Source organism: Balaenoptera ricei, chromosome 6, assembly GCF_028023285.1.
Source record: "Balaenoptera ricei isolate mBalRic1 chromosome 6, mBalRic1.hap2, whole genome shotgun sequence".
Classification (NCBI taxonomy): Eukaryota; Metazoa; Chordata; class Mammalia; order Artiodactyla; family Balaenopteridae; genus Balaenoptera; species Balaenoptera ricei.
Genome location: NC_082644.1, coordinates 24,269,435 through 24,297,227, shown reverse-complemented (window position 1 = coordinate 24,297,227; position 27,793 = coordinate 24,269,435). Strand labels below are relative to the sequence as shown.

General features: G+C 37.9%; 1 protein-coding gene across 1 annotated transcript; it reads left to right on the top strand.

Annotated features, from left to right (window-relative positions):
- The first annotated feature begins 210 nt into the window (after window positions 1-210).
- Window positions 211-25,955, top strand: LOC132368250 (V-type proton ATPase subunit B, brain isoform). Its single transcript, XM_059927040.1, has 14 exons — window positions 211-386; window positions 6,949-7,004; window positions 11,619-11,717; window positions 12,825-12,918; window positions 13,050-13,127; window positions 13,598-13,737; window positions 14,071-14,172; window positions 14,553-14,650; window positions 15,297-15,420; window positions 17,025-17,175; window positions 18,959-19,041; window positions 20,318-20,422; window positions 21,267-21,396; window positions 23,339-25,955. The coding sequence occupies exons 1-14, from the start codon at window positions 251-253 to the stop codon at window positions 23,476-23,478; spliced, it is 1,536 nt and encodes a 511-aa protein (XP_059783023.1). The 5' UTR covers window positions 211-250; the 3' UTR covers window positions 23,479-25,955.
- The last annotated feature ends 1,838 nt before the right edge of the window (window positions 25,956-27,793 follow it).

The window sequence follows — 27,793 nt, the reverse complement described above, 5'->3', positions numbered from 1 at the left end:
CTCTTGCCTTTCTCTGGATCCCTCTCCCTGGCACGGCGTCCTCCTCCCAGCACGCTGGTCAGCTCCTCTCGCGGAGGGCGCGGGTTTAGCCCCGCCCACGCGGAGCCCAAGTCACGAGGCCGCGGGCCGGGTGCAGCTCAGTAGGCGGGGACTCCTCAGCGCGCATGGGCGGAGCGGGGCGCGGGCTGCCCCAGCTATATCTGCGCCTGCGCGGGGCCGCTGCAGGGCCAGTCGGGACGGAGGAGACAAGATGGCGCTAAGGGTGATGCGGGGCATCGTGAACGGGGCCGCGCCTGAGCTTCCTGTACCCACCAGTGGGCCCATGGCGGGGTCTCGAGAACAGGCGCTGGCAGTTAGCCGGAACTACCTCTCCCAGCCTCGTCTCAGTGAGTATCAGAGAGCAAGACGAATCCTGTCTTTGCTCTTAGCCCAGCCCCTTGCTCCCACTCACCTGCTTAGCCAGAGGGGTGGGATGGGGGGATTGTTTTTCCCTCTCGCGTCCCCCTACTCCGACGTCTCTCTCTATAAGGCGATTTGAGTGTACCTTAGTTTCCGTGCCAGGGTTGGGCTAAGGGGAAGAGCACCAACGGGAACTTTTTCCTGGGTTGGTGGTCTCCTGGCTATTGCCCCACCCTCTCCAGTTTCCCGAGGCTGGAGCATGCTCAGGCGCTTGCTTCCTGTCTCTGAGCGAAGGCCACTTCTTGCCACTCTTATCCTAATTTTCTGCTGACCTCATTTGGATCTGCAGGGGTCGAGGGAACCGCCCCTCGCCTTCCCCCTGCCTCGGGTGTGGACCTCAGGGCAGGTCCTGAGCTCCTGCCGAGGGGGACGATGTAGTGTCATCGCTGACGTGCTCAGGCCTTTCGTGGATGGAGGTCAGGCCCACAGCCAGAGGGAAATGTTGTTCAGTGGAGAAGCTGCTCCGCAGGAGGACACCTAGATATCAGAGAAAGCTAGAGCTGAGACGTACCCTGCGGGTCATCTAGTCTAACTCTCTCATTTTACAGTGAGAAGCCTAAGGTTCTGAAAAGGACAGGGTTTGCCAGGCTTTAGACCCCTAATTACTGGCAGAGCAGGAAAATTCCAGGTTTCTTAATTCTTGCTGGACCTTTTTCTGCCATTAACTTGAGTGCAAGGCTATCTTGGGGAAGACAAGCAGCTTTGCCCATATTATGTAGCATATATGCAAAGCATATGCATAAGCACGTTTAAGTGTTGTGATTGTAAAAAGACCTTAATAAATCAGGCTTAAGTGGACTGTTCAGCAGTTCTGAAAGAAATGGTTCTTGATTACTAAACAATGAAATTGTGTAGCATCAGACCTCTTAACAGTTTCCTTAGGAACCGGGGATGAGCACTGGAAGTAGACTCTTTAAAACTTAGGAAAGCACCTGATGTTTTCCAAGGTGGTGAGACTGTATTTGCACCCGTTAATTGCCACAGTACCTCTTGGTGGGTGGCTCATTGGTTAAAAAGAATTTCAGATGAAGGGTTTCAGTCTGGGCGCTCTCCTGCCTGACTGATCCCATCCTCATCAGTCACTGGGTAAGGTCATGTGACAGCACTGCAGTGTAAGGAAGAAAGAAAAGACTTGATTCTATGGTTTGCAGAGATGTGGTTTTTTTTTAATTGAAATATAGTTGATTTATAACGTTGTGTTAGTTTCAGGTGTACAGCAAAGTGATTCAGTTATATATATTATATATGTATCTATATTCTTTTTTAGATTCTTACCCATTAGAAGTTATTACAAGATATTAAGTATAGTTCCCTCTGCTATACAGTAGTTACCTGTTGGCTATCTGTTTTATATATAGTAGTGTATATATTTTAATCCCAAACTCCTAATTTATTCCCCCCCGCCATGTGCTTTCTGTAATGGGAATTATTTGCATTAGAGAATGCCTGTTCGGAGTTTACATGAGCTGAATGTTTCAAGAAATTGACAGATGTTGTATTCTTATGACAATAAATTTGTGCCTAACAGTTACAAATACTCTTTTATGAATTGCATTTGTATGCTTTGCTGTTCTTTGGGTAGAACAGATAGACATTAGTGGTGCTTCTAGAAAAAGATTATAAGGGGCAGTAGTCATTTTTCCATATAATTATTCACTCAATCTCAATTCAGAGTATCAATTGAAATAATAACATAGTTTAAAGAGTACTCCATGGTTGAGGTTGTAAACCCTTAAGGGAGATGAGTATGATTTCTCAACATTCTGTGTGTGCTTAGCCAGTGACTGAAGAACTTCTCCAGATGAGATTCCTCCTGACAAGATTGTTGCGACATAATGCTTAAAACTGAAACTTTAGGGTTCAGGAATCCTTTTTGTATCCTCAGTGCCTAGCGCAGTGTTGGCACATAGAAGCATTGTGTTTTGTAATTGTATAACTTGCATTTAAACCCCTTGTTCTAATAGTTTAGTATATGGATCCTTAATGTGGATGGAACCGGAGTAGGGAGTTGGGGTACTTGGTTTGAGTTTCACTTCTGTGTCTGGGTTATTCTAAAAAGCACAAATGATATCATACTTAGGCTAACAGCTAACTGCATTTGAATGTCATCTTTTTCCTGTATTGCCACATTCTTGATTCTAGTTAACACACTTAATTGCTTCTGAATAAATATTAACTTCTTAATTTTTCTGATTAAAGATGGATGTTACCATCCTAGGTAAAAAGTTATAGTTATTTAATGTGTGCTTTTTGAACAAAGGAATGGAATATTGGCAGCTCCACTGTACAAATTGGATCCTGGTTTTAAAAAATTTCAGGATTATGGGGCCGTTAACAAGAGATGGAAAATGAGATATGCAGGCTTGAAATAATCTTGAGCACATTAGTTGAATTTCTAAAGTCACAAGGAAAGAAAACTTGATTTCCTTTTAAACTTTGAGCAAGGTTCAATAATATACGCAGAGCTTTTGGATGTTAAACATTTTGGATTAGATAATCTCCTTTGTTCTTGAGATCCTAGATCAACTAATCTTACGTTTCTTATGTCATAAAGCAGAGTTAGCCTCAGTGAAAAGTCCAGTAAAGGAATGGTCGGCCTGCCTTTTTCTAGAACCTCTCCCTCCTTGCCCACTACAAAGTGTGGGTCTTTACTTTTCTTGCACAATAGAAGACGATTGTTCTGGTTTTGTTTTGCTAATAAGGTGGAGGCTGAAGGACTAGATCTCTTATTGTGCAACAGCTGTCAAATTTTCTCTTTGAAAGTTTCACAATCATTAAGTAGTGTTAGTTCTGTTGAACAATCTCATATCCTATAGGAGGAAGAGGATGTCATCTAACAAAATATGTGCTTCTTAAAATCTTTGTAGATTTTGGGTTTTAAATGTTACTCCATAAATATTTATTGTCTCCATAAATATTCAGGATCAAAGATGTAAACATGTGTCTGCTGTGTTTTCAGAAGTTCTGATCATCCCCTGCAGACCCAAGTTCTTCTTCATTTGGAATTTTCAAGAGAAGAGTGGTCATTATTGTTTGTAAACAGAAATATTTATGTAATTTGTGAATGGGTATTGACTTTTTGAAGAACAGCTTTATGTCTTTGGCAGCTTTAATCTAAAGTGTTGTCTCTGCTTTGGGCTGTTAATACTAATGGTGAGAAAAGCTGGGTAAATATTGTTGAGAGATAAAATGTGGTATTTGATATTATTTTCTCTGCTTGTTCCCCCCCAGTAGTTTTACTATTGTGGAAAGGAGCTATAGTTTGTATATAAACTGTTTTCTACTCCCTATTTGTAGTCCAAGTGCTAGGAACTGTGTTATCTCCATATTTTTAAGTTATACTGGAGACTAAGGGTCATAGAGTATAAACCTAGAATTGGTGGGGGTGGGCCACAAACAAACAAAAATAATTTTAATCTTGGCTCTTCCATTTAGTAACAGATTTCTCATAGATGTAGTTTAAGTGTGGAGTAGGTCTATCAGCCTTGCCTACCTCCCAGTGTTTTGTGAAACTGAAAAGGTAACCTATCTGAAGATGCTCTGTAAAGTGTGAAGCAGTTTTCGTTTGGTAATATTTTTTATTTAGTTTGGATTATAACATTTATTAGTTTAGTTTGCATCCCATTTTAATTTAAACCAAGCATGTTGCTTAACCTCTGGTTTGTATCTGAAGTGGTCTCCTCATGCTTTCCAGTGACAGAAAACTGCTGAAGCATCTCCAGTAGTTTCTTCCTTTACTGGTTTAACTTTTCTAGTGGCTACACCCCCACTAGAGAAAGAATGTTTTTCAGTAATGATACAAGAGTGCCTCAGACCACAAAAAATGACCAGTTCACTTTTAGAATTTGAGCTGTAGCACAGAGTCAAGGAAAAAGTGACTGGAGGCAGACTATGTAAGTTTAGATCCTTAGGCAAGTTACTTAATTTCTGAGAATCATTTTTCTCTTGTAAAACTTGGAATAATATTTGTTAACTCATAGACCTGTTATGGAGATTAAAAAAGAATTCCTGACAAGTACTTTTTAAATGTGTATTGGTAGTTTTGTTATTAATTAATTCCAATGGTTACTAGCTTTTTTAAAGGCTACATACATTGCTGCAAATTTAGAGACTGCTTTTGATGAAGTAGAATCTTCTATAGTTGAAATCAACTTGATTCACTGTTTCCGGGAAAAGCAATGACTAGCATTTCTTTTTTCTTGGTCATGCTTTTGCCTTGTGACTGGCAAAACTTCATAATTTGAACGGGCTTGAATTTAAACATGAGATTCTAAAGGATCATTGTTGTAGAGGTTAAAAGTTCAAAGGAGATGCAAATCTTGTCCAGAAAGTAAAGAGAATTTCAGAACCTGAAGCATTTTACTGATGTTACATTTTATTCAAAACAGTTGCCTGTAAATCTCAAAACTGAATTCCCACGCCCCCACTGGCCCACTCCCTACGCCCATTCCCAGCTGTTTAGGTTTTGAAAAAGTCTGTGTTTCTATAGTTTTAAAACCTGGGTGCCAAGAAAACATGTTTCTAATGTAGTTCACTTTGCCTATCCACATAGCAATTTTAGAAAGTAATTGAAAACATATTTGGATTCTTTTAAAATGAGAACAATGAGGGAATTCCCTGGAGGTCCAGTGGTTAGGACTCGCATGGCGCTTTCACTGCCATGGCGTCGGGAAGCTAAGATCCTGCAAACCACGTGGCGAGGCCAAAAATAAAAATAAAATAAAAGAGAACAATGAAGAAATTGTTTTAGGGGTAGGACTTATTTTTAAGAGTGTTAGATTATTTTAAAACAATGGGGAGGATTAACATAAAAGTAGCAGAATATATGACAACTGGGATATTTATTTGTAATTAATTATTTATTTATTTTTTGGGCTGTGTTGGGTCTTCGTTTCTGTGCGAGGGCTTACTCTAGTTGCGGCGAGCGTGGGCCCCGCTTCATCGCGGTGCGCGGGCCTCTCACTATCGTGGCCTCTCTTCTTGCGGAGCACAGGCTCCAGACGCGCAGGCTCAGTAGTTGTGGCTCACGGGCCTAGTTGCTCCGCGGCATGTGGGATCTTCCCAGACCAGGGCTCGAACCCGTGTCCCCTGCATTGGCAGGCAGATTCTCAACCATTGTGCCACCAGGGAAGCCACAACAACTGGGATATTTTTAATAATCTTGGAGGCATGATTAATTTGTTTACATTGCCATCCATTCAAGTAACTTAACATTTAAAATTTGTGACTTACTTTTTATCTCAGGTTGAAAAACAAAGAAGTAATTCGGAGCCTCTGTTGATCATTACAATTACAAATGTATTCAAGCAAATATTTAGTGTGAGGATTTAAAGGTCCTCAGTATGAAAGACTAGGGTTCGTGACAGTGCTCGCCTGCCCTGTCTCAGTGTTTCTTCCAGGGCACTTGCTTCCTGGCTAAAGAAATTATGTTTTTAAATTCTGAAGCCCCTTGAATGGACAGACTGGTTATTAAATGGTTTCCTCATTCTTGGGAGTCTACATTCATGCCAGAAATTTCTGTCTAAGACATCATAAGAAATCAAGCAAGTGAAAAATTCCCAGTTGGTTGACAGCTTCTTATACATTATTTTAGGTCTTGTAAACACTTACTTCATTTGTTTTTTCAGCTTTTCTGATCATGAAATTTAGTTAATTCTGACATTGTTAGAATTGCTTTCCTGACTGTTCTGATTTATACCTGATTACCATTCATTATACTCGGCATGTATGTAGGTGTGATACAATTCAATGACAGCTACCTCCTTTCTAAAATGAGAGATTTGGGTAGTTTGTTGCTAGGGCATAATTTGCTGTAGAAAATATAAGCTTCTACAATGACAGTAACGTTTGACTTTTTTTTTTTTAAAGGATACTTATATGATCTCTGACCTTTCATTCCATCCCCCTTCATAAACTCCTTTTTTTTTCATAGTTTTTATGATACTATTTAATCATGGCATTTTATCTTAACAGACTACATTTTGTCAGATTTCTTTTGTGAGTTTTGTCACTTCTGCTTAAAGTTAAGGATTCCCTTCTCCTTCTCTATCTACTTTGCTAAGTGCTACCTTTTCTGTAAAGCTTTTTCTTTTCTCTTCTAAGTGAGAACCATTGCAGGGTCTTTCCTGTGCTCCCACAGACCCTCAGCACACCTCTGGTAGAGCCCTTACCTCCCCCTTCTCCATATAAAATTGTGAACTCTTGTGGGAACTCTCCCTCTTTACCTTTGTTTTTGTATTCTGGGTCCTTGAAACAATGTGACTTATAGTAAGAATTAAACATGTTTTTGGTTTGATGAAGGGGATTATGAGAAGTTGTACAGATGCAGGCATATTTTATCAATTCAATGAAAAATTTCATACTTTTTGAGTGTTCCATATAATAATAGATACGATAAAGTAGAGAGAGGTTCTTTTTGGTAATACCAGAGAGATCATTTAGACTGTTGTCCTGTTTGACAAGAACTGACTTTCTTGTGTTTCTTTCCAGCATACAAGACGGTATCAGGAGTTAATGGTCCACTAGTGATCTTAGATCATGTTAAGGTAATACCACTATCATTATCGTCTAACCATTTATGAAGTTAAAAGCATAGTATTAAGTACTGTTTAGTACACTTTAAGTTTTTTGTTATGATTCTTTTTTTTTTTTTTTTTAATTATTTATTTATTTATTTATTTATTTTTGACTGTGTTGGGTCTTCGTTTCTGTGCGTGGGCTTTCTCTAGTTGTGGCAAGCGGGGGCCACTCTTCATCGCGGTGCGCGGGCCTCTCACTATTGCGGCCTCTCTTGTTGCGGAGCACAGGCTCCAGACGCGCAGGCTCAGTAGTTGTGGCTCACGGGCCCAGTTGCTCCGCGGCATGTGGGATCTTCCCAGACCAGGGCTCGAACCTGTGTCCCCTGCATTAGCAGGCAGATTCTCAACCACTGCGCCACCAGGGAAGCCCCTGTTATGATTCTTTTAAGCCATTCCTTGGTCGGAATGTCAGTGCTGTATGGAGACAAGAATTTTAGGTCCGAAGTCAGAAGATGGGATTCTAGTACTGGATCTGTTGTGGATTCTGTTTGTGGCTTTGAGTCCCTTGTCTGTAAAATTTAAAATTTTATTTGTTTGTTAGTCATACCTCACAGGTTTATTAGGAAAACAACAGTAATATTTGTGTGTTTTATGACTTGTAGGATATTATTTAGATATACGGTATCTTGTGGCTCTTGTCATAGACTACTGTGTGTTCTAACTACTTGTTACATTTTTGTCTTCTCTACTAAATTTTAAGGTCTTTGAGTGAGTAAACAATGTTACTTTTGTCTTTGAGGGCCTGACACTGGTATTCAAGTAATGAATAAACAACAGATTATCTCAACAGTGACTAAAACCATAAAGCAGAGAATAGTTTTTACTTATTCAGTTTGTTGAAAGACTCTTTAGTTACATGGGTTTTTTTATTAGCCACACCTATACATAAGAATTATCTTAGAAAAAGAGGCATAGAATATAGTCTATAATTGAATAGACTTCACCCTGGGTGAAGCCTCCTGCCTGAGTTCAGTGATTAAAATATCTTCAGAGGAGATAATTTGTATAATATGCTCTGTAGAACAGTAATTCTGCTTTGGTTGTTGTTGGGAGTGGATGAGGGGGAAAGGTACACAGTTATTAGTTTGTGGAGAGAAGTAATGGCAGAAGTATGTTTGGCATGTGGCCCCCCTGGAAGCAGAAAATAAATTGAAAACCATTTCTTAAAAGAAAGGGCAAAGTGCACTGTCTCTTCAGCTTTATCACTAAGATATTTTTGTGCATGACAAGGTACCTATACAAATTAATTGCAAGATTAAGCATATAGCTTACTCCTGGCCAGTTTCATACTAGTCTGCAGTTTGATTCAAAGCCTCAGTATACAAGTTGTACAGGGTTTAAGGCAGGTGCCCATTAATATTTTGTGAAAGGATGAAGCATACACTTTTATTTTGGGGGGAAGTATTGAAAGCATTATTTGCTTCTTTGTCCTTTATTTCTTCTTTTTTATATACTTTTTATTGGATAAAATTTTTGACTCATATTTTAAAAATATGAAGTTTTTATATTAGTAAATATATTTTCAAAAACAGTTAAAAATATTCATGCTTCAACTATGTTAAGTGCTGAACTCAGCACCAAAAATACACAATACAAATACATAAGTGTCTAATTGGTAAGTGCTATGAAGGGTGAGTGCAGGATGCTATGAGAGTCAATAGGGAGAAGGACTTAGAAAACATCTTGGGGGAAGTAATTTTAAGAAAGCTGAAAAAGTTTTATTGAATGTTTGTTTGGGGTATAACTCCAGCTGAGGAAAAACTGGTAAATAAAGTTTATGTAGTTGCAAGAATGGCTTTATACCACCAGATTTAGAGTGTTTTTTGTTTGTTTTTAGTTTTTGGCTCCTGTTTTTAACTTAAAACATACACATAGGATCAAGGAATAGATAATTTTATACAAATTGTATCAGAATAGATGATGATGGAGACTGCTGTCCAACTCATTTTCTGAAGGTAGCACATCTTTGATTCCCAAACCAGACAAAGGCTAGTATCAGAAAAGAAACAGTGTAGCTAGTCTCATTTACAAGCACAGATTCCAAAATTCTTAATAAAAATGTTCTCATGTATTGGATATTAGCAAAAATACACTTTAAAAACTCAACAGAATTATGACAAAGTAGAATTTATCCCAGTAATACAAAGATGATATTAGCAAATGTCAGTATAATTCAGGTCATTCATAGATTAAGCTAGAAAAAGCTTACACTCTTCTCAGTAAATACGGAATATGTACCTGATAAAATTACTTGTTTCTAAAAAACAAAACAAAACAAAAGAAGAAGGTGGTCTTAGAAATAAGGGATAGAACAAACTTTTAAAACCTCTTTAAGGATATCCACCATAACCTACAGCAAACAGCGTACTTAAGGAGAGACTCTAGCAACATTCCCATTTAAATCAGGACCAAGATGAGGACCCCTGTTGTCAGCACCACTATCCATCTTTGTTCTGTCTTTGTGCTTGGACCCTAATCAATGCCGTGGGGAAAAGGGATTAAACGGAAGAGGCACAGCTGTCATCATTTCTTGGTAGTATGATTAACTAAACAGAAAACACAAGTCATTCAGTGGACAAACTATTAGAAACAATGGTGTAAAACAGTGTTGCCGGATACAGAGGATGTCTATAGAAATCAGTAGTGTTTTGTATGCCAGAAGTAACTACTAGAATAATTAGGAACTTTTTACAAAAAACTGTGAAACTTTGTTGAAAGACATAAAAGAAGACTTCAAATAACTGGAGATTCCACATTCATGAATGAAAAGACTCAGAATAGAAAAGTTGTTGATTCTCTCCAGGTAACAAAATCAGTTAGAAATAGAGTAAGAATAAAGATTTGGTGAGGGAGTAAGCAGATATTTCAGTGGAGCAAAGTTAAGATTCTTAAAACCAACTCTCCTCACACCTGAGAATTTGACTTGGTAAATGATAAAGGCTACATTACAAGTCGTGCTACTTGTAGCACAAATTACATTTGTGCTACTCAGTAAATATTGTTGGGGTATTTGGCTTCCTGTATGAAAAATAAAGATAAAAATGAGAAAAAATTACATACCAAAAATAAATCCAGATGGATTAAAAACCAAAACATGAAAAACCTATTAGAAGACAGTATAGAAGGCCATTTTTATGACTTCAGATTGGAAGGTTTTCCTACACAAAAGACACAAATCATAAAGGAAAACAAGTCATTTTATTGCAAAAACTTCTGTATGATAGGATACCATAAACAAAATTAAAAGACAAGGAAGACTGGGAGCAGATATTCGCAAAAGGATTGATATCCAGAATCTATGAAACTTACCTAAAAGTAAATAAGAAGAAGCAGATGTAGTTGAAAAGCGAGGAAAAGATATTATTAATAAGGCCATTATAGGAAATGAAGTCTGAATTGTCAGTAAACATGAAAAGATGCTCAATATTAGTAGAATCAGGAAAATGCAAATTGAAAGGTACTATTTTTTATTTTATCAAAATGGTAAAAATTAAAGTTTAATAATGTAAGATTGGCAAAGATGTAGGGAAAAGATACTTTTCTATCCTACTAGGGAGTTTGTAAAGTAACAGGTTCCTTTGCAGAGTAATTTCACATAACAATGGACACAACCTATAGCCCACCACTACGGAACCAGCTACGTTAGGGAAACTTGGGCCCACATGTGAGAATGTTCATTGCAGCATGTTTGTAGTAGTTTAAATTTGGAACAACCTTGAACACCAGTGGTAGAAGAACAGCTGAATAAAATGTAGTGTCACTTGATTTTATTTTAGCTATATCTGTTCTAACATTGATTCTAGATGCCCATTTATTCATATTAGCATCTCCAGAATCAAGTGTCCTACAGTCAGTGTTGATTCACAGATGCATTGGCAGATGTTTTCCTTCACATCACACAACGTAGTGATGCATTTTTCAAAAGATTCTGTTAATCAAATAAGGTAAATATGACTATGACAGATCCAAAACATACGGTGAAGTGGGAAAAAAACGAGTTGCAGGATGATACATTTAGTATGTTGCCATTTAGGTAAGTGAAACACTACAGTATATTTTTGGAAACATGCAATTTAAAATATTAAAAATGGATTAGAGGAATACATTTCTGGTTAGGAGAATTAGATTGAGGAGGGAATATTAGCATTATTTATTATAATAGTAATTATTTTATTGTTCAGTTGCATTTTATTCCTGTCCTCCCAAGGCACAAGGTGATTACACAGCCCAGAAGCAAACATCATTTCTGAGTAGTGGGAACATAGTTTTTTAACTTTCTGTAGTCTCAAAGCTTAAAAACATACACACAGAAGGAAAGAATTTAATTGCCGTGGTTTCATAGATTTAAGATCCTTCTCTCTGTACCTTATGCTGTGTTTGCCAGTATATGTGCCAGTGATCAGTGTTCTAAGGACTTAAACTACCTGAGGATATTCTAAACTCTGGATGTATACCTGTGTGCTTCGGGGAGGTGTGGGGTCTGCATGTGCATACATGCTGTGAAAGACATAGAGCATATAGAGTTATCTTGAGGAGCTTTTAAAATGTTGGTTATTGAGCCTTTATTTTTTTCCTGTTTAGTTTCCCAGATATGCTGAGATTGTGCACTTAACACTACCTGATGGCACGAAGAGGAGTGGACAAGTTCTAGAAGTTAGTGGTTCCAAAGCAGTGGTTCAGGTAAGCATCGCTTTCAAAACCTGGCCAGTTGAACGTTTTTCTGATCACAACAAACATAAGAAACACCAATAGTTCTTTTTAGTAATTATCACATAAGTATACAGATCTTCATCAACTTATAGGTGGGGTGACATCTTGATAAACCCATCATAAGCTGAAAATATCATAAGTTGAAAATGCATTTAGTACACAGAACCTACCGAACATCATAGCTTAGCTTAGCTTACATTAAAGGTGCCCAGAACACTTAATATTAGCATACGATTGCACAAAACCATATAACACAAAGCCTATTTTATAATAAAATGTTAAATATTTCATGTGATTTTTTTTTTTTTTTCTCATGTGATTTTTCTGAAGTACGGTTTCTACCAGATGTGTATTGCTTTTGCACCATCATGAAGGTGAAAAATCTTAAGCCAGGGACCCGACTGTTTACTGGCTGTGAGGGAAGAAAAGTATTTTTTCATGTTTTCTTGCTAAATGCCAGCCACCAATATCCATTCTAGCCCAATAGCTCCACTGGTAAAATGGCTTTTTAAAAAAAATTTTTTAAGGGATAAAATGAAACAGTCACATAGAAGGGGAGAGATGAAAAGTAGAATTCAGAGCTTATGGGCTGAAACCAAAACGAGATCTGAGTCTACTCCTTTAAATTGTCTCTGATAATTCCTAGTTTTTAATGTTACTGATTATAGGAAGTGCCAGTTTTCTCAAATAACATATTGCCCTAAAAAGTAATCTAGAGCAGAGGTCAGCAGAATTTCTGTAAGGGGCCAGATAGTAAATTTTTTAGACTTTGTGAGGGTTGTGCCTAAGGTCTCTGATGCATGTTCTTATGCTTTCTTTTCCTTTTTTTTTTAAAAACAACCCTTTAAAAATGTAAAAACCATTCTTAGCTTGCTTGATGGATTTGGCCTGCAGGAATGACTCTGGGTAAGAGGTTGACAGTTTGGTTCATCGTCCACCATGAACACTTCTTCAGTCATGAGGCTACAAGTAGTATATACGTTGATGTATTTTACTTTATAAGGGCTGACAAATAAATCTTAAGCGCTTATGATCTAAATTTCCTTTACCCTTCTGTTTACTTTTCTTTCTTGATAGGTATTTGAAGGGACTTCAGGTATAGATGCCAAGAAGACATCCTGTGAGTTTACTGGGGATATTCTCCGAACGCCAGTGTCTGAGGATATGCTTGGTAAACAGATATTATTATTCATGCTGAGCAGAGATCTGCTTCCTTTTTAACGTATTTCCATGAAGTCTTTTTAAAGATTGTGAACATTTGAGTCATTGTCCACTCTGTACTGTCTCGTTACTGTTTACCAGGTCGGGTATTCAATGGCTCAGGAAAACCCATCGACAGAGGTCCTGTTGTACTGGCTGAAGACTTCCTTGATATCATGGGTAGGGACAGAAAATGGATTTCTGTGTTTTGGGGAAAATAGCATCTACCTATCTTACACCTTTGTTAGAGAAAGGGTGATTTTTATGATACTTTAAGTAGATAACCAGCATACTCCATGTTTGATTAATTATGTTTTGTTTATTATTTAATAAATTTATTTTTCCTAGAGGTTATCTTAAATTTTTATATTTTATTTATTGTAAAATATCACCAGGATATATCTGAGATGTAAAAGCCATACTGGCTTTGAAATTAGGATTTCTCTCTTATTTGCTATACCTTACGTTTCACTTTACTACCATATAATTTGTGAATCTACAAAAGATTAATGGAAAAGAATATTTAAACAGTTTCAGATTTCAAAAATAACTGATTTTTTAAGAGTAGAAAGAAATGCTTTATATGCTTTATATGGTTGTAGTCTTAATGTAGAGACATATTAAAATTTTCCCTTTTGGAAATGCATTAGGCCAGCCAATCAATCCTCAGTGTCGGATCTATCCAGAGGAGATGATTCAGACCGGCATTTCGGCCATAGATGGCATGAACAGTATTGCTAGGGGGCAGAAAATTCCTATCTTCTCTGCTGCTGGCTTACCGCACAATGAGGTGAGACCTAGAATCTGTTTGGTATGAAATTTAAGGAGAAAGAATTTCCGAGTGCTTCACTCTTAGTGAGAAACCAAATATAGGATTTTCAAGGTAAATGCCCAGTGTTACTGTTTATAATCCAATTACATTGACTCTCTATCCACACATATCTGACTTCTTGCTTACTCTTAGGAATCTGCAAAAATTACAAAATAGTTTCATTGGGTAAAGCCCTTTAAGACAACCCAGTTTCATTTATGATTACAGTTCCCCAAAGTTTAGGGTAAAAGTTATTTTGTTGTAGAACTATTATTTTAGATTTTAACTTGGTTCTTTTGTACTCCTCATCAGATTGCAGCTCAAATCTGTCGCCAGGCTGGTTTGGTAAAAAAATCCAAAGATGTAGTGGACTACAGTGAGGAAAATTTTGCGATTGTATTTGCGGCTATGGGTGTAAGTATTATCTTTTTCTGTTTTAGTATGAAATGTAAAAGTGCTTGTGTTCTTAGAACAATGTAGAAAACTACACATATATTATTCGATTTATCTCTAGGCAGAGAAGTTGCAAGTTGGCATTTTGGGCAAACCATAGATTAGTATTTAGCATTTGACTGTGGAATGTAAGAATAATTCCCTTTGTGCCCAAAGCAAGCTGTTTACTCTGTTGGCTTTTGTGAACGTTTTGGGGGTACTTGAACCTTTAAAAGAAGGAGCAGTGCAGATCTGTAGCTTGGCCTTCATCAGAAATAAATATTGGGGGGGAAAAAGAAAAAGAGAGAAAAAATATTGAGAATTTTTCTTCTCCCAGCACTGATGAAGTCATTGCCATTTAGGTAAACATGGAAACTGCCCGGTTCTTCAAATCTGACTTTGAAGAAAATGGCTCAATGGACAACGTCTGCCTCTTTTTGAACTTGGCTAACGACCCAACGTAAGTAAACAAATAGAGCTGTTTTCCCCCTATTCATGCAGCCTTCTGGTCAAAAATGTCACCTTACACTAAGGAGGTAGAACATTAGAGTGAAAGCTGCACAGGCCTAGGTATGAGATAACCGTATTTAAATTCCAGCTCTGCTTCTTGCAAGTTATTTGGTTTTGGGTAAGTCACTTAGGCTGTGAAGCTCAGTGTCTTCTTTCATAAAATGTGATAAATAATACTTGTCTCACAGAGTTGTTGTGCATATGAAATGAGATAATTGTGTAAGTTACCTAGCACACAGTCCATACTCAATAAATGACCTTTTCCTCTTACCTGCAAAATCTGGCCCCTACTTCTTTCATCCCTTTCTCCTCTCTCTCTTCCTTTCTTGCTCAGTTTTGAGAACTATATAGTTCTGAGAAATTATGGGGCATTTATAAAGTAAATCAATTTAGCTGTGTAGCACTAAGTAATTCTTATTATGTAAATGCATAAAAGAACTCTGCCTTACTTAAGAACTTTTAAAGTAATAATTGCTTAACCTTCCTCAATTTATGTGAAACTTTAAAAGGGAGACTGTACTATTATTTCTGAAATCATTTTGTTTTGTTTTCGGCCTTTTTGTTTGAGTGACGTAGGACTTAATGTTTCATTTCAGTATTGAGCGAATTATCACTCCTCGCTTGGCTCTAACCACGGCCGAGTTCCTGGCCTATCAGTGTGAGAAACATGTATTGGTTATCCTAACAGACATGAGTTCTTATGCTGAAGCACTTCGAGAGGTAATTTTTTTCTTAATTAAAATGAATTATCTTGTCAGGGTTATATTGTCCCTGTGCAAGTTTTCAATTTTTTTTAAATCATGTTTTTTAAAATGCATTGCTCATATATTAGTAGAATACCTTAATTAATCAGAAAAGAAAATATTACTTTTGTCAACCTAGTTGAAATGATTAGAGGACGAGATTTAAATTATTAGCCTATTTATCATACTCTCACTGTCTCCATTGATTAAGACTGGATTCTTAGAGAGAGGAAATGATGCAAGCTATTTAATCAGTTACTCTCCCAGGTAGTTCTGTCTCTGTCCAGACTGTCAGTTTTTAGCCCTTTTCAAGAATGCCATTTTTAATGATGTAAATTTTTATTTATTTACATAAGTAAAGACTATACTGTGGCAGAACCCTCTTCAGAACTTTTTTTTTCCTTCAGAAAATTCAGTGATTATTTAGAAACAATATAAGATTCTAGCAGTTACCATCCAGAAGTGTGGGGTGTTTGTTCTAATGCAAGTTACTGAAATTTTGAGTGACTTGCTCTTTAAAGTGTGCAAAAAAGGGAAGAAGACTTTTGAAGAGACAGGCTATATAAATATCTAGCTTAAGATTCCCTAAGATCCATCATCATATCTCACTCGGCTACAGTGCTTTTTCATTGAAGGACTTCTTTTCTCCCATCCATCACAGATACTTTTCTAAAAGGCAGTAAAAATAAGTATTAGAAAAGTGAAAATTTAAAAAAAAAAAACAATTTACAAACCCTTTTATTAGTATTATTAGACTCGACAGACAATTATTCTATCAAATTGCCACTAAAGTTTTCTATATGTTTATCTTGCTTTCTGCATTATCTCCTTTCACATTGATAAAAGCTGGTCTGCAGGCAGGCCACGCTTTGAGTAGCACTGCTGGAGCATACTCTTGGAGGAACCAAAGTAGCAGTTAGAAGTTGGGCTTAATGATTTACAGTTCTTGTTGGCTGTAGATTAAAATGTATGCATATATTCTAGTGTGCATGTCTCTAAGAGAAAGACCATTTATTACAATTCTTGTCTTGTGCGGTGATCCAGGGAAATCATCTGGCCCTTGATTGCGGTTGTAAGTTGGGGTTAATAACATTAACTTCCTCATAGGGTTGTTGTGAGGATTAAATTAAATAATGTATGTAAAGTGCATCAGATGATTTCTGATATATGTATTTCCTTCCCTTTTGATCTTTTCAGGATTAACTTATGTAAATCTGGCAAGATCCATAACATGAAGGAAATCTTGTGAACTGAGAATGTTCTCTTAGTTTTAAAATGTATTACCTTTGATTTATAAAATTGCAAGCAGATTTTCTTCTAGCCAGCTATTTGAAGATTTGTGTTATGGCAGTATGATTTTAGCAAAAAAACTTCTGGTCCCCAATTGTCAACATTTTTGTTGCAGAATAATCTGAATTTATGTTGCTAGATTTTTCTAAATCGTTTCTAGAGGTGATATTTAAAACGAATAAGATGATATTTCCAACTTTGTAATTTGGCATGTTCAAACAAATGTTTTCTAACCAAGCTTTAATTTTTATTTTCTGGTATGTGATACTGTTCTCCTTGACTCACTGTCAGGTTTCAGCAGCCAGGGAAGAGGTTCCTGGTCGACGAGGTTTCCCAGGTTACATGTATACAGATTTAGCCACAATATATGAACGCGCTGGTAGAGTGGAAGGTAGAAGTGGCTCTATTACTCAAATTCCTATTCTCACCATGCCTAACGATGGTAAGTTTTGGGTCTTTGGATTATAGCATCCCTAATCGTTGTAAGGACTTTGATTTGAAGAGAGAAGACCATCTATCTTCTTGAGTTGAAATTCTTTTGAGAGTTTATCCTCCAGAAGTTTACCTTACCTAGTGATTTGTTTCTAATAAAATTTTTCATTTCAAAACTACCCATAATTATTATTCTTTTGTAGAAAAATTTTCTTGTAATTTTAATTTTTAATTTTTATTTATTAGCTAGTATTTAGTGTCTACTATTTGCAGGACACTGGTCTAGATGAAAGAAACGAATTTTTAAAAAATGTATGGGCTCTACTTAATGTAAGCCTCTCATTCTAGTTGGATATTTTTTAAATGTCTGTGCATCAGTAATTTAAGGTAGCCAAAGTGCCAGATACGGAGCACGAATGGTAAATGCCACGAGACTCTAGAGCTAGAACGATCATCAAAGACTTGCTAAAAATTACTTGGTTTTATCATGTGTGTGTAAGTGCACACTTGCAGCGCCTGCCTGGAGGTGTGCCCAGCAGCTCCCGGGTGAGACTTGCAGCATTCCCCTTGTGTTAGTGTCTTTTTGTCTTTATCTCAGTCTTTTAAAAACACTTTTTCAAACTATTTTCAGAAACAGTCATAACTCATTATAACTGAGCACTGTTCTAAGTGTTTTGTAAGTTTTGACTCATTTGATCTTCATAGCGACTTTTTAGATGCTCTCGTGTGAGGCACAGGGAGGTAAAGTGTCACAGTTAGGAAGTGGCGGCTTTAGAACCAAGGCAGGGGCTTCCCTGGTGGCGCAGTGGTTAAGAATCCGCCTGCCAATGCAGGGGACACGGGTTCCAGCCCTGGTCCGGGAAGATCCCACATGCCGCAGAGCAACTAAGCCTGTGCGCCACAACTACTGAGCCCGTGCGCCACAACTACTGAAGCCCGCACGCCTAGAGCCTGTGCTCCACAACAAGAGAAGCCACCACAAGAAGCCCACGCACCGCAATGAAGAGTAGCCCCCCCACCCCTGCTCACCGCAACAAGTGAAAGCCCTTGCGCAGCAACGAAGACCCAACAACAGCCCAAAATAAATAAATTAATAAATTTTAAAAAAACCCAGGCAGTCTGAATACTACCCCTGATGTGAAAATGATTTGTTCCAAGGAAGTAGCTACAAAATTACTCTCTGTAATTTAACAGACTTAGAGATGTCTTGCTCTGTAGGACCTGCGTGGTGCTGCCTGTGTAGTGTTGCTTAACTTGTTGAGCCTCTCCGTATTTTCCATGTTGAAATGTTGTGTATCCCTCTGGGATAGCTTATGGACTGAGAATGTTCTCTCAGTGTACATCAAATTGGCAAATCTCTGCAAATGAACTTTGTGTTTAAAATGGAACTTTATATTTGGGGGAGAGAGAGCATAACTAGGAGAAATAGTACTTTTTATGAAGATAGCTAATGTAACTTGTGCCAACACATGTCTAACTGTGCTGCAACCAAATAAGTGAGACTGGCCAATACGGTAACCTCTAGCCACATTTGGCTGTTTAAATTCTAAAGTTTATTAAAATCAGATAAAGTTTGAAATAAAGTTTTTCAGTCACATTAGCCGCATTTCACATGTTCAGTAGCCACATTTGACCAGTGGCTGCCATATTGGACAGCACAGATAAAGCACTTTTCCATCATCACAGGAAACTATTTTCTATAGCACTGTTTTAAGTAGTGCAGATTGACTTCCTGTGGTTTTGTTTATATGAGATGGACACTTTAACTAACATCAGGTGTCTTTCTCTGGTAGATATCACTCACCCCATCCCTGACCTGACTGGATATATTACAGAGGGGCAGATCTATGTGGACAGACAGCTACACAACAGACAGGTATTTGAGAGTTGAATGATGCTCTAAGCCTACAGATCTATTCTTCAGTTATTCTTTAGTGACTCTGACTTTGCTCTTAGGAATTATTTATTTAGAAAATATCAAATTGAATTGTTTTTAGTATGGCTATAAAATTGTCATTTCTGTAACACTAAAATCCTGGTGTGGAAAAGAGTGCCAGAATTAAGAATTAAATTTCCACTTTCTTTATTATGCCTTAAAATGGAGTGAGTTGTCAAAGAACTTTTTTGGGTCTTCTGTTCCATAACGGTATAATCTACCACTTTTGTTATTAATACAAGAACAGATTTTTCAGAGTTTTTTCTTTTTCTTTTATTGTTAAATTTTTTTTAATTGAGGTATAATTGACGTAACATTACATTGGTCGCAGGTGTACAATGTCATGATTTGATGTTTGTATATGTTGCAGAGTGATCACCACAATAAGTCCACTTAACATCCACCACCTCACATAGTTACAACACTTTTTTTCTTGTGATGAGAATTTTGAAGAGCCACTCTTCTAGCTACCTTTAAGTATGCAATACAGTATTATTAACGTACATAGTCACCATGCTGTGAAAGTTCCATCCCCATGACTTACTCATTTTATAACTGGAAGTTTGTACCTTTTAACCTCCCTCACCCATTTGGCTCACTCATCCCCTGCCTCAGGCAGCCACCAGTCTGTTCTCTATCTGTGAGCTTGACATTTTTTTGTTTGTTTTTTAAGGTCCCATATATGTGAGATGATATGGTATTTATCTTTTTCTGTCTGGCTTATTTCACTTAGCATAGTGCCCTAAAGGTCCATCCGTGATGTTGCAAACAGCAAGATTTCATTCTTTTTTATGACTGAATAATCAAAAACAGATTTTTTATTGGTTCTTTAGTAGATGCCAGCTTCTGATATCAGCTTTTAGGTGAAATTATTGTTAATCTTTTTATGTGTGATTTTACGAGTCAGAGTTCAGAAGACCATTTGGATTTGCTATTGTAGGCAGATGTTGAAAATTCAGTTTTTTAATAGAATCTTGTACTGTTTTGTAGATTTTACTTTTTGGATTTGATTCTCAAAAAGAAATCTTAACCTGTAAAATGTTTCTTACTTCCTTTTCTTACCAGGAAGAGATATTAGGAATCATCTAGGAAACAAATGTAGCAGTTTTATGCAATTTAAGCAATAAAAATGAGTTTCAAAATCCTCCTTTACTACCAGTAAAGCTTGAATTTTGTACTTAAATATAATATTTTCCCCCTTCCCCTTTTACCCAAGATTTACCCGCCTATTAATGTGCTGCCCTCGTTGTCTCGGTTAATGAAGTCTGCTATTGGAGAAGGTATGACCAGAAAGGATCACGCCGATGTATCTAACCAGCTGGTACGTATGTTTTCTCCAGGATTGTGTTTAAAGAAATGAATACTTTCTCAGTTCATGCTGCTGTCTTATACCTCTTGTCTTTCTTCCATATCACTTTTCTTCTCCCCCCATCAAAGTAGAATTTTAATATAGAATATATAATATAGAATACTGGAATACAGAAACATTCATTAGAGCCAAACAGTCTTTTTCATGAGGATAACTGCTCATGACAAAGATTAAAGATCACATGCTTGAAACCCACCTCTAATGCTGTATGAGGTAGTTTTTAAATAAAAAAGGCATAAGACGATTAAGTTTTTATTAGTAACCTTTATTATAGAGTATTTCTGAAAGACTATTCCAACTAATTTTTTGTTTAACATATTAGGCAATCACCAGAACGCTAAGGGATACAGCTGTGTATATTCTATGAAATCCTTGGTTTCTATAGTCCTGAGATTGTATACCAAGCATAATTAAAGAAAAATACATTTGACCTTAAAGTAGAAATGATAAATAAACCTACTGATAACACAGATATTTTTTTTTGAATAGAATTTAGAGGTGGATTTCTCCTATTGTGTAAGTTGTGATTTTTAAATGCTCTACAAAATGGAAGCTCATTGATATATTGAGGGAGTGTATTTTTTGTAGAGTGTTAGTAATGTCTATGTATTGCATGCCTGAAGACTCCTTCCTTAGTGAGACTGCCGTATAATAAAGTCTTTCCAATACTTGCATATGTGAATTATGTTTGGAAATAATGTGAAATACTGTGAAGATAGCTACAGCAATACACTTATAATGCCCAGAGTACCGTTACCATTTATAAAGGTTCATGTAAACCTTTTTTTCTCTTTAGTATGCATGCTATGCTATTGGTAAGGATGTGCAGGCCATGAAAGCCGTAGTTGGAGAAGAAGCCCTTACCTCAGATGATGTGCTTTACTTGGAATTTCTGCAGAAGTTTGAGAGGAACTTCATTGCTCAGGGTAAGATTACTATTTTCCTATGAATAGAAACAGCATCATATGTAGTTTTGAGGACTTCTTTCCTAGTCTGAGAGAATTTACATTGGTCTCCATACAATTTTCCTTCTGATTAGAGAAGAGGTTCTTCCAGCCGCCTGCCATGTCTTTGTTCTTAGCCCTCTGGTTCCTTCCCCTCTACCTTCAATTTCTTTATCCATTTATTTAGCTCCTGTCTTATTTTTTATCTTCCTTACAACCGGCCTTCTGCTCTCCTACCTCCATTGCCACTTCTCCTCGCTCTTAACCTCTCTGCAATGCTCTCCTCTGGCTTTGGGGGTTTTGGACTTTCCCAGTCCCTCTGTTTTCATCCTCCTGATTTCTTATCTTCCTGCTTCTTAATTGTTAATGTTCCCAAAGGCTTAATTACGTGTTCTTTCTGTGCTTTTTTTCCCCTATGCTGATGACTAACTTGCTATGTATGAGCCTTTACCCTCTTTCTGAAGCTCTAATCCCACATCTCCAGCTAGGAAGCCTGTGTTTATGCCACCATCCTCTCTGGCTCAGCGTGGTGAGAACCAAAGTCTTTTCCCAACTGACCACCTGCCTAGCAATTCCCTTTTCAATTTCTGTCTGCCTCTGGCATGACCATTACCCTAGTTAGCCCAAGCTCAGGAATTGGGCATTCTTAAGCCTCTTCATTTATTCTCCAGTCATCAAATATTTGCTAATTTCCATTGTTCTCCTTTGAAACATCTTATCCTGTTCTCTTTTCATTCCTATTAAAAAAACTCAGGCCAGTGTTTCTCAAAGTTGAATATGCTTTTGAATCTACCAGGGATCTTGTTGAAGTGCAGATTGTGATTCGGTAGGTGTGGGTGGGGCCAGAGAGCCTGTATTTTGACAAGTTCCTGGGCGATGTTGAAGCTGCTGATCTCTGACCACTCTTTGTGTCCCAAGACCTAGTCCAGACCTTTGTCCCATCATCCTTGGCCGTTAGTGCCAGCATCTTCACCAGTCTCCCTGACTCTCTATGTGCCATTGCCGGGGTAAATTTAGTATTAATTTTATTGATTGTTCTTCTGTTAAAAAGTCTATAATGGTTTTTATTACATAGCATGTGTAGGGCTTTCAAGCTGTTTTGTTTGGTCTCTTCCCTGCCACCCCTGCTAATGCTGGTAAACTCTATTTTTGACCTCAGTGATACTTACAAACGATGTGTTTATTTTGGAATAATGCATCAGCTGCACCCTTAGGATTTGTGCACTTTTCTATTTGTGTGATACATTTTTTAAGTAACATTAAAATCCCCAGAACATATGATTGTTGGGTTTTCTAAAAAAAAAAAAAAAAAAAAAAATTTATGCAGAACCTTAATATCTTAAAAAGATAAAAAATTTCTGGTAGAGAAAAGAATGCAGAACTCTAGCCACTCTTAACTCCTTAGTTAAAAAATGAGATTTATTTGCAGGATAAGAATGATGCTGCTATTAAAAATAATAATAGCAATAGCAAGTTTGAAAACTTTCACGTGGACCTATTCAGGTGCTTAATTGGCATTTAAGGCCTTCTAAGTATCTGTACTAGCCTCCTTCAGGTCAGCCTGTGTTGCTGGGAAACTGCTTTTCTCACTACTCTCTGGACAAAACTCTGGGTCTAGTTTCCATTATTCCGTGGAGTGTTTTTAGATCCCACCCGTTGTTAAACACACACATGCACGCACGCACGCACGCGCCCAACGTCTCGCCTGCGGGCTTTCTCGCTTTTCTCTGATTCCCAGGGGTACTTACTGTCTAGACCCTCATTTCCACATTTGGTCACATCCAGTCCTGGGAGACCTGACTGCTTTGTGTCTCTTTTTTATACTTCATGCTCACAGTGCTAGACCCATAACAATAAATTTTGAATAACGCTGATAAGTTGGAAATACTTGGCCTTTATTCATCTAATCTCAATTTTTTGTAAGGTCCTTACGAAAACCGCACTGTCTATGAGACTTTGGACATTGGCTGGCAACTGCTCCGAATCTTCCCCAAAGAAATGCTGAAGAGAATCCCTCAGAGCACCTTGAGCGAATTCTACCCTCGAGACTCTGCAAAGCATTAGCTGCTACTTCATCGCTGGCTCGATGCTCTTGTGAAATACTGGTTCTGTTTTCTTTATTCCTTTTGCACTCCCCCATCCCCACCTTTGTGTTGGAGTTTACTGTGTTACCCTGTAATTAAAAACAAAGAATAGGTAACATATTGTGCCAGTGTTGCAATGTTTTAAACTGCTAACAGACTTTAAAATATCCCCTGTTCCGAAAACCTGGAACTGCAATGCTTTGTTTAAAGTAGCTGAGGGTTGGAGGTGAAGTTTTCTTACTGATGTGTGTATTTGTACGTAGTGGTGTACTTAGCTGCCTAGTGTCCTCATTATTTGGGTCTCTCAGACCTTCCCTGTCCACCCCCTCCAGAGTATCACTATCTGAAGTTACAATGCTTTGATCTCCAAACTAGGGACAAGATAGGGTCTGAAAGACGCTTCCTCTCCGAGCCGAGACGCTTTCCTGAGCGCTTGTTTTTAGACTTTGGTGTGCCTCTGGGTCTGCTCTAAGCAGATGGGTTTTCCTGTCCACCTGCTGTTTCCTATTTAATGAATAGGTTAGAAAAGGGGATTCCTTTTCCTCTTTGGTGCGGATAAGTTTCAACTCCTGTGTCTTACTGTTCTCCCTCCCTCTGAGTAACACAGAATCATGCAGCTTTTGCTCAACTGGCATTGATCTGATAGTAGTGAGATGCCCTGTCTTGATGATCCCTTACTGGGTTTCCATGCAGAGGAATCATAATTAAAATAATTAATAGAATTGTTGGTTGGAAAGAGTTGGGATACAATTTTTTAAGAAAGAAAAAAACCTATATCGGTTCTACATTCGGACATGCTAACAGTGGTTTTAAGTTTCTAAAGTGTTGACCGGATGCTGAAGGCAAGGTGGGGAAGAGAAAGCTCTTCTGTGTATGGAATCTTTTTTATATATATAATCTATGGATATTGTAAACTCTGTTATATAGCAGCCTTTGGAAAATCCCCTATTTGGTCCTGCTTTCTGACCTATCTGCCTTTTCAGGGTAATCTTGTGGCACAAGTGATAGCATTTAAAAGCTTTAGTCTTTTAATTCCTCCTCCTTCCTGCTGCGAGCCCTGAGCTGTCTTCTGTGCACTTCTGACATGTCTACTGCTTGGTCTCTCTGTGTTCTTTGTTACTTGGGTGCAGTAGCAACTTCTCTGTGCATTCCATCTTTCTTTCAAGTTGTGTAAAGTTCTTCACTTTTTTTCTCTGAGGGTGTAGGGGGTGGGGGGAGTCAGCATGATTATATTTTGATGTAGAAAATGTGACCTGGATATAAAATGAAAATAAATATTAAATTAAATGGAAGTTACCTAAAGTGACTCTGTATCTTCTAATCAGAAAAGCAATAGCAACAAGCAAATGTATAATAATGCACCTCTCTTTGATTGACAGTTTTGAACATCATAACCAGTATTGTGAACCAGCCCCTTGATTCACAATATTATGAACCATGTCCCCTTTACAGGGTCATGGCCCATGTTCTGTACCCTTGCCTTTTAGGCTGCCCTTTCAAGCTCTTTTCAATAATACCTCTTCCAACATATTGTAGTTTGATCCAAGGTTGAGAGTTGCTAGGGTGTGGGGTTGTTTGTTTGTTTATTTGTTTGTTTTGCAGATCGTTAGTGGCTGTAAGTTCTCTGAAACTTGAAGTTTTGATTCAGGGTCCACTTAGCATTTTCGAGAGTTACTAAGGTGTTTTATAGCATTCTTTGTTTCAGACATTCTCAGGACCTCTAGAGCCTGTCTGCCATGAATGAAAGAGGGTAATAAATAGAAAATGAAATACATACTGAAGCAAGCCAAAACTTGCTTCAAATAAAATCTGAAATAGATGGTCCAGTATATAAAGGAAACATACTGGTTAAAGCACAGGGATGTGGCATCACGGTGGTCTCCCATTTCTTTCCCCTCTTCAACTCAGAGTGACATTTAGGAGATGTAGAGGAAGAGGCTCAGTCATAGCAAGAGTAGGTAGACCTGTGTTCTGATTCTGGTGCTGCCACTAACTGTATGGTCTTGCTTAGTCATTTAACAGATTTGTGTTCCTTTTAGGGTTATTATAAGGACTAGAGATTTTGCTTTTTATATCGCTTTTTAACTTATGTTAAAAAAAAACAGTTTGTTGTATTGGCATGTGTCTATTTCTGTATTCTCTATCCTATTCATTGAACTATGTATCTATCCTTCCACCAATACCACAGTCTTACTTATAGCTCTACAGTAGGTCTTAATATCCTCTAACTATATTCTGCTTTCTCAAAATTGTTTTACTTATTCTGGTTCCTTTGCGTTTACCTTTTGTTCATACATTTTAGAATAAGCTTGTCCATGTTGACAAAAAAATTCTGTTGGAAGTTGACCTTTTATTATGTTGAGTCTTCCAATCCATGAATGCGATATGTCTCTCCATTGATTTAGGTCTTGTTTGGTTGTATCATACAGATCCTCTATTAAAATATTTATAATCAAATATTTCATGTTTTGGAAGCATTGTGTATGGCATTGTGTTTTGTTTTTTTTTTTTTAAATTTTTCTTTTTTTCTTTTTGTCTGTGTTGGGTCTTCGTTTCTGTGCGAGGGCTTTGTCTAGTTGTGGCGAGTGGGGGCCACTCTTCATCGCGGTGTGCGGGCCTCTCACTGTCGTGGCCTCTCTTGTTGCAGAGCATAGGCTCCAGACGCACAGGCTCAGTAGTTGTGGCTCACGGGCCTAGTCGCTCCACGGCATGTGGGATCTTCCTAGACCAGGGCTCAAACCCGTGTCCCCCTTTCCCAAAGTAACATAACGCCAACCACACAATGAGGCTGGATTTTAAACTCGGGTCTGGCTGACCTCAAAACCACCTTTCCATTTCACTAATTGGCGGGGGTGTCAGAAATTTTCTATGCTTCTAACTTAAGGCCTATCCTAGGGGGATTTCATGGTGGTTCCACAATCAATTCAGAAATGGATTTCACTGACAGACCATCTTTGCCCCTGGATCTCCCCCCACCCCGAGGACCCCAACCCTGGTCCTACCCACCTGCTGTCTTTTTCCATCTTCATCCTTCCTTCAGGCAATACTTTATTAAAACCCACCTCCTATGACAGACTCCTGTACTTCTTGACTTAAACGGCACACATGCTGAGACACAACATTCTGGAGTTGCTAGCCATCATTTGTCACTTTTAACTAAAGCGTTCTGGCCTAACCTTGGCAGAAGACTGCTTTGGGACAAATATAAGGGAGGCGTGGACCACTTTTGCCAGAAGAGGCTAAATGGATGGAACGCATCACCACTACAGGCCTAAATGCCTCAGAGCATCGAGGGTTCAGGAACAAAGTCCCACCAACAAAAACCAAGAGCTTTCAAAGATGTGTCATAACCTTTTGAGGCCACCCAGTAACAACAACGAGATGGAACACTGGTCTGGCCCTGTGCTATCCAATACAGAAGCCACTAGCCACATGTGGCTACTGAGCTCATGAAATGTGGCTAGTCAGAAAAGACTTAATACCTCCCCCAAAGAAAGAATGTAAAATAGCACATTAATAATTTTTATATTAATGAATACTGAAATGATAGCATTGCAGATATACTTTGGGTTAAATAAACTATATTATTAAAATTAAAAAAAAACAAAAACAAACAAACAAACAAAAAAAAACCGTGTCCCCTGCATTGGCAGGCAGATTCTCAACCACTGCGCCACCAGGGAAGCCCCGGCATTGTGTTTTTAGTTTTGGTTTCCAGTTGTTCATTGTTAATATTTGGAAATATGACTAATGTTTTTGTGTTGATCTTGTATCCTGAGACTTTGTTAAAGTAATTGCCACTTAGTAATTGCTTCTTAGAGATTTCTTGGAATTTTCTATGCAGACAGTCATGCTATCCATGAGTATGGACAGTAATATTTCTTCCTTTCTAATCTGTGTGTCTTTCTTTCTTTTTCTTGCCATGCTGTACTGACTAGTACCTACAGTACTAAGTTGAAAAGGAGAGATGAAAGAGGACATTCTGGCCTTCTTTTGAATTTAGGAGGAAAACATTCATTCTCTCACCATTAAGTATGATGTTCACTGTCGGTTTTTTGTAGATATTCTTTACTGGGTTGAAGTAGAGCCCTTCTATTTCTTGATTTCTGGGAGTTTCTGACATGAATGTGTGTTGAAGTTCATCAAATGCTTTTTCTTCATTAATTGATGTGGCCATGTAGATTTTCTTCTTCAATCTATTAATATGGCACATTACGCTGATGATTTCTGAATAGTAAACCAAGCTTGTGTTCCGAGAATAGACTCCAGTTGATCAGAGTGTATTGTTATTTGCT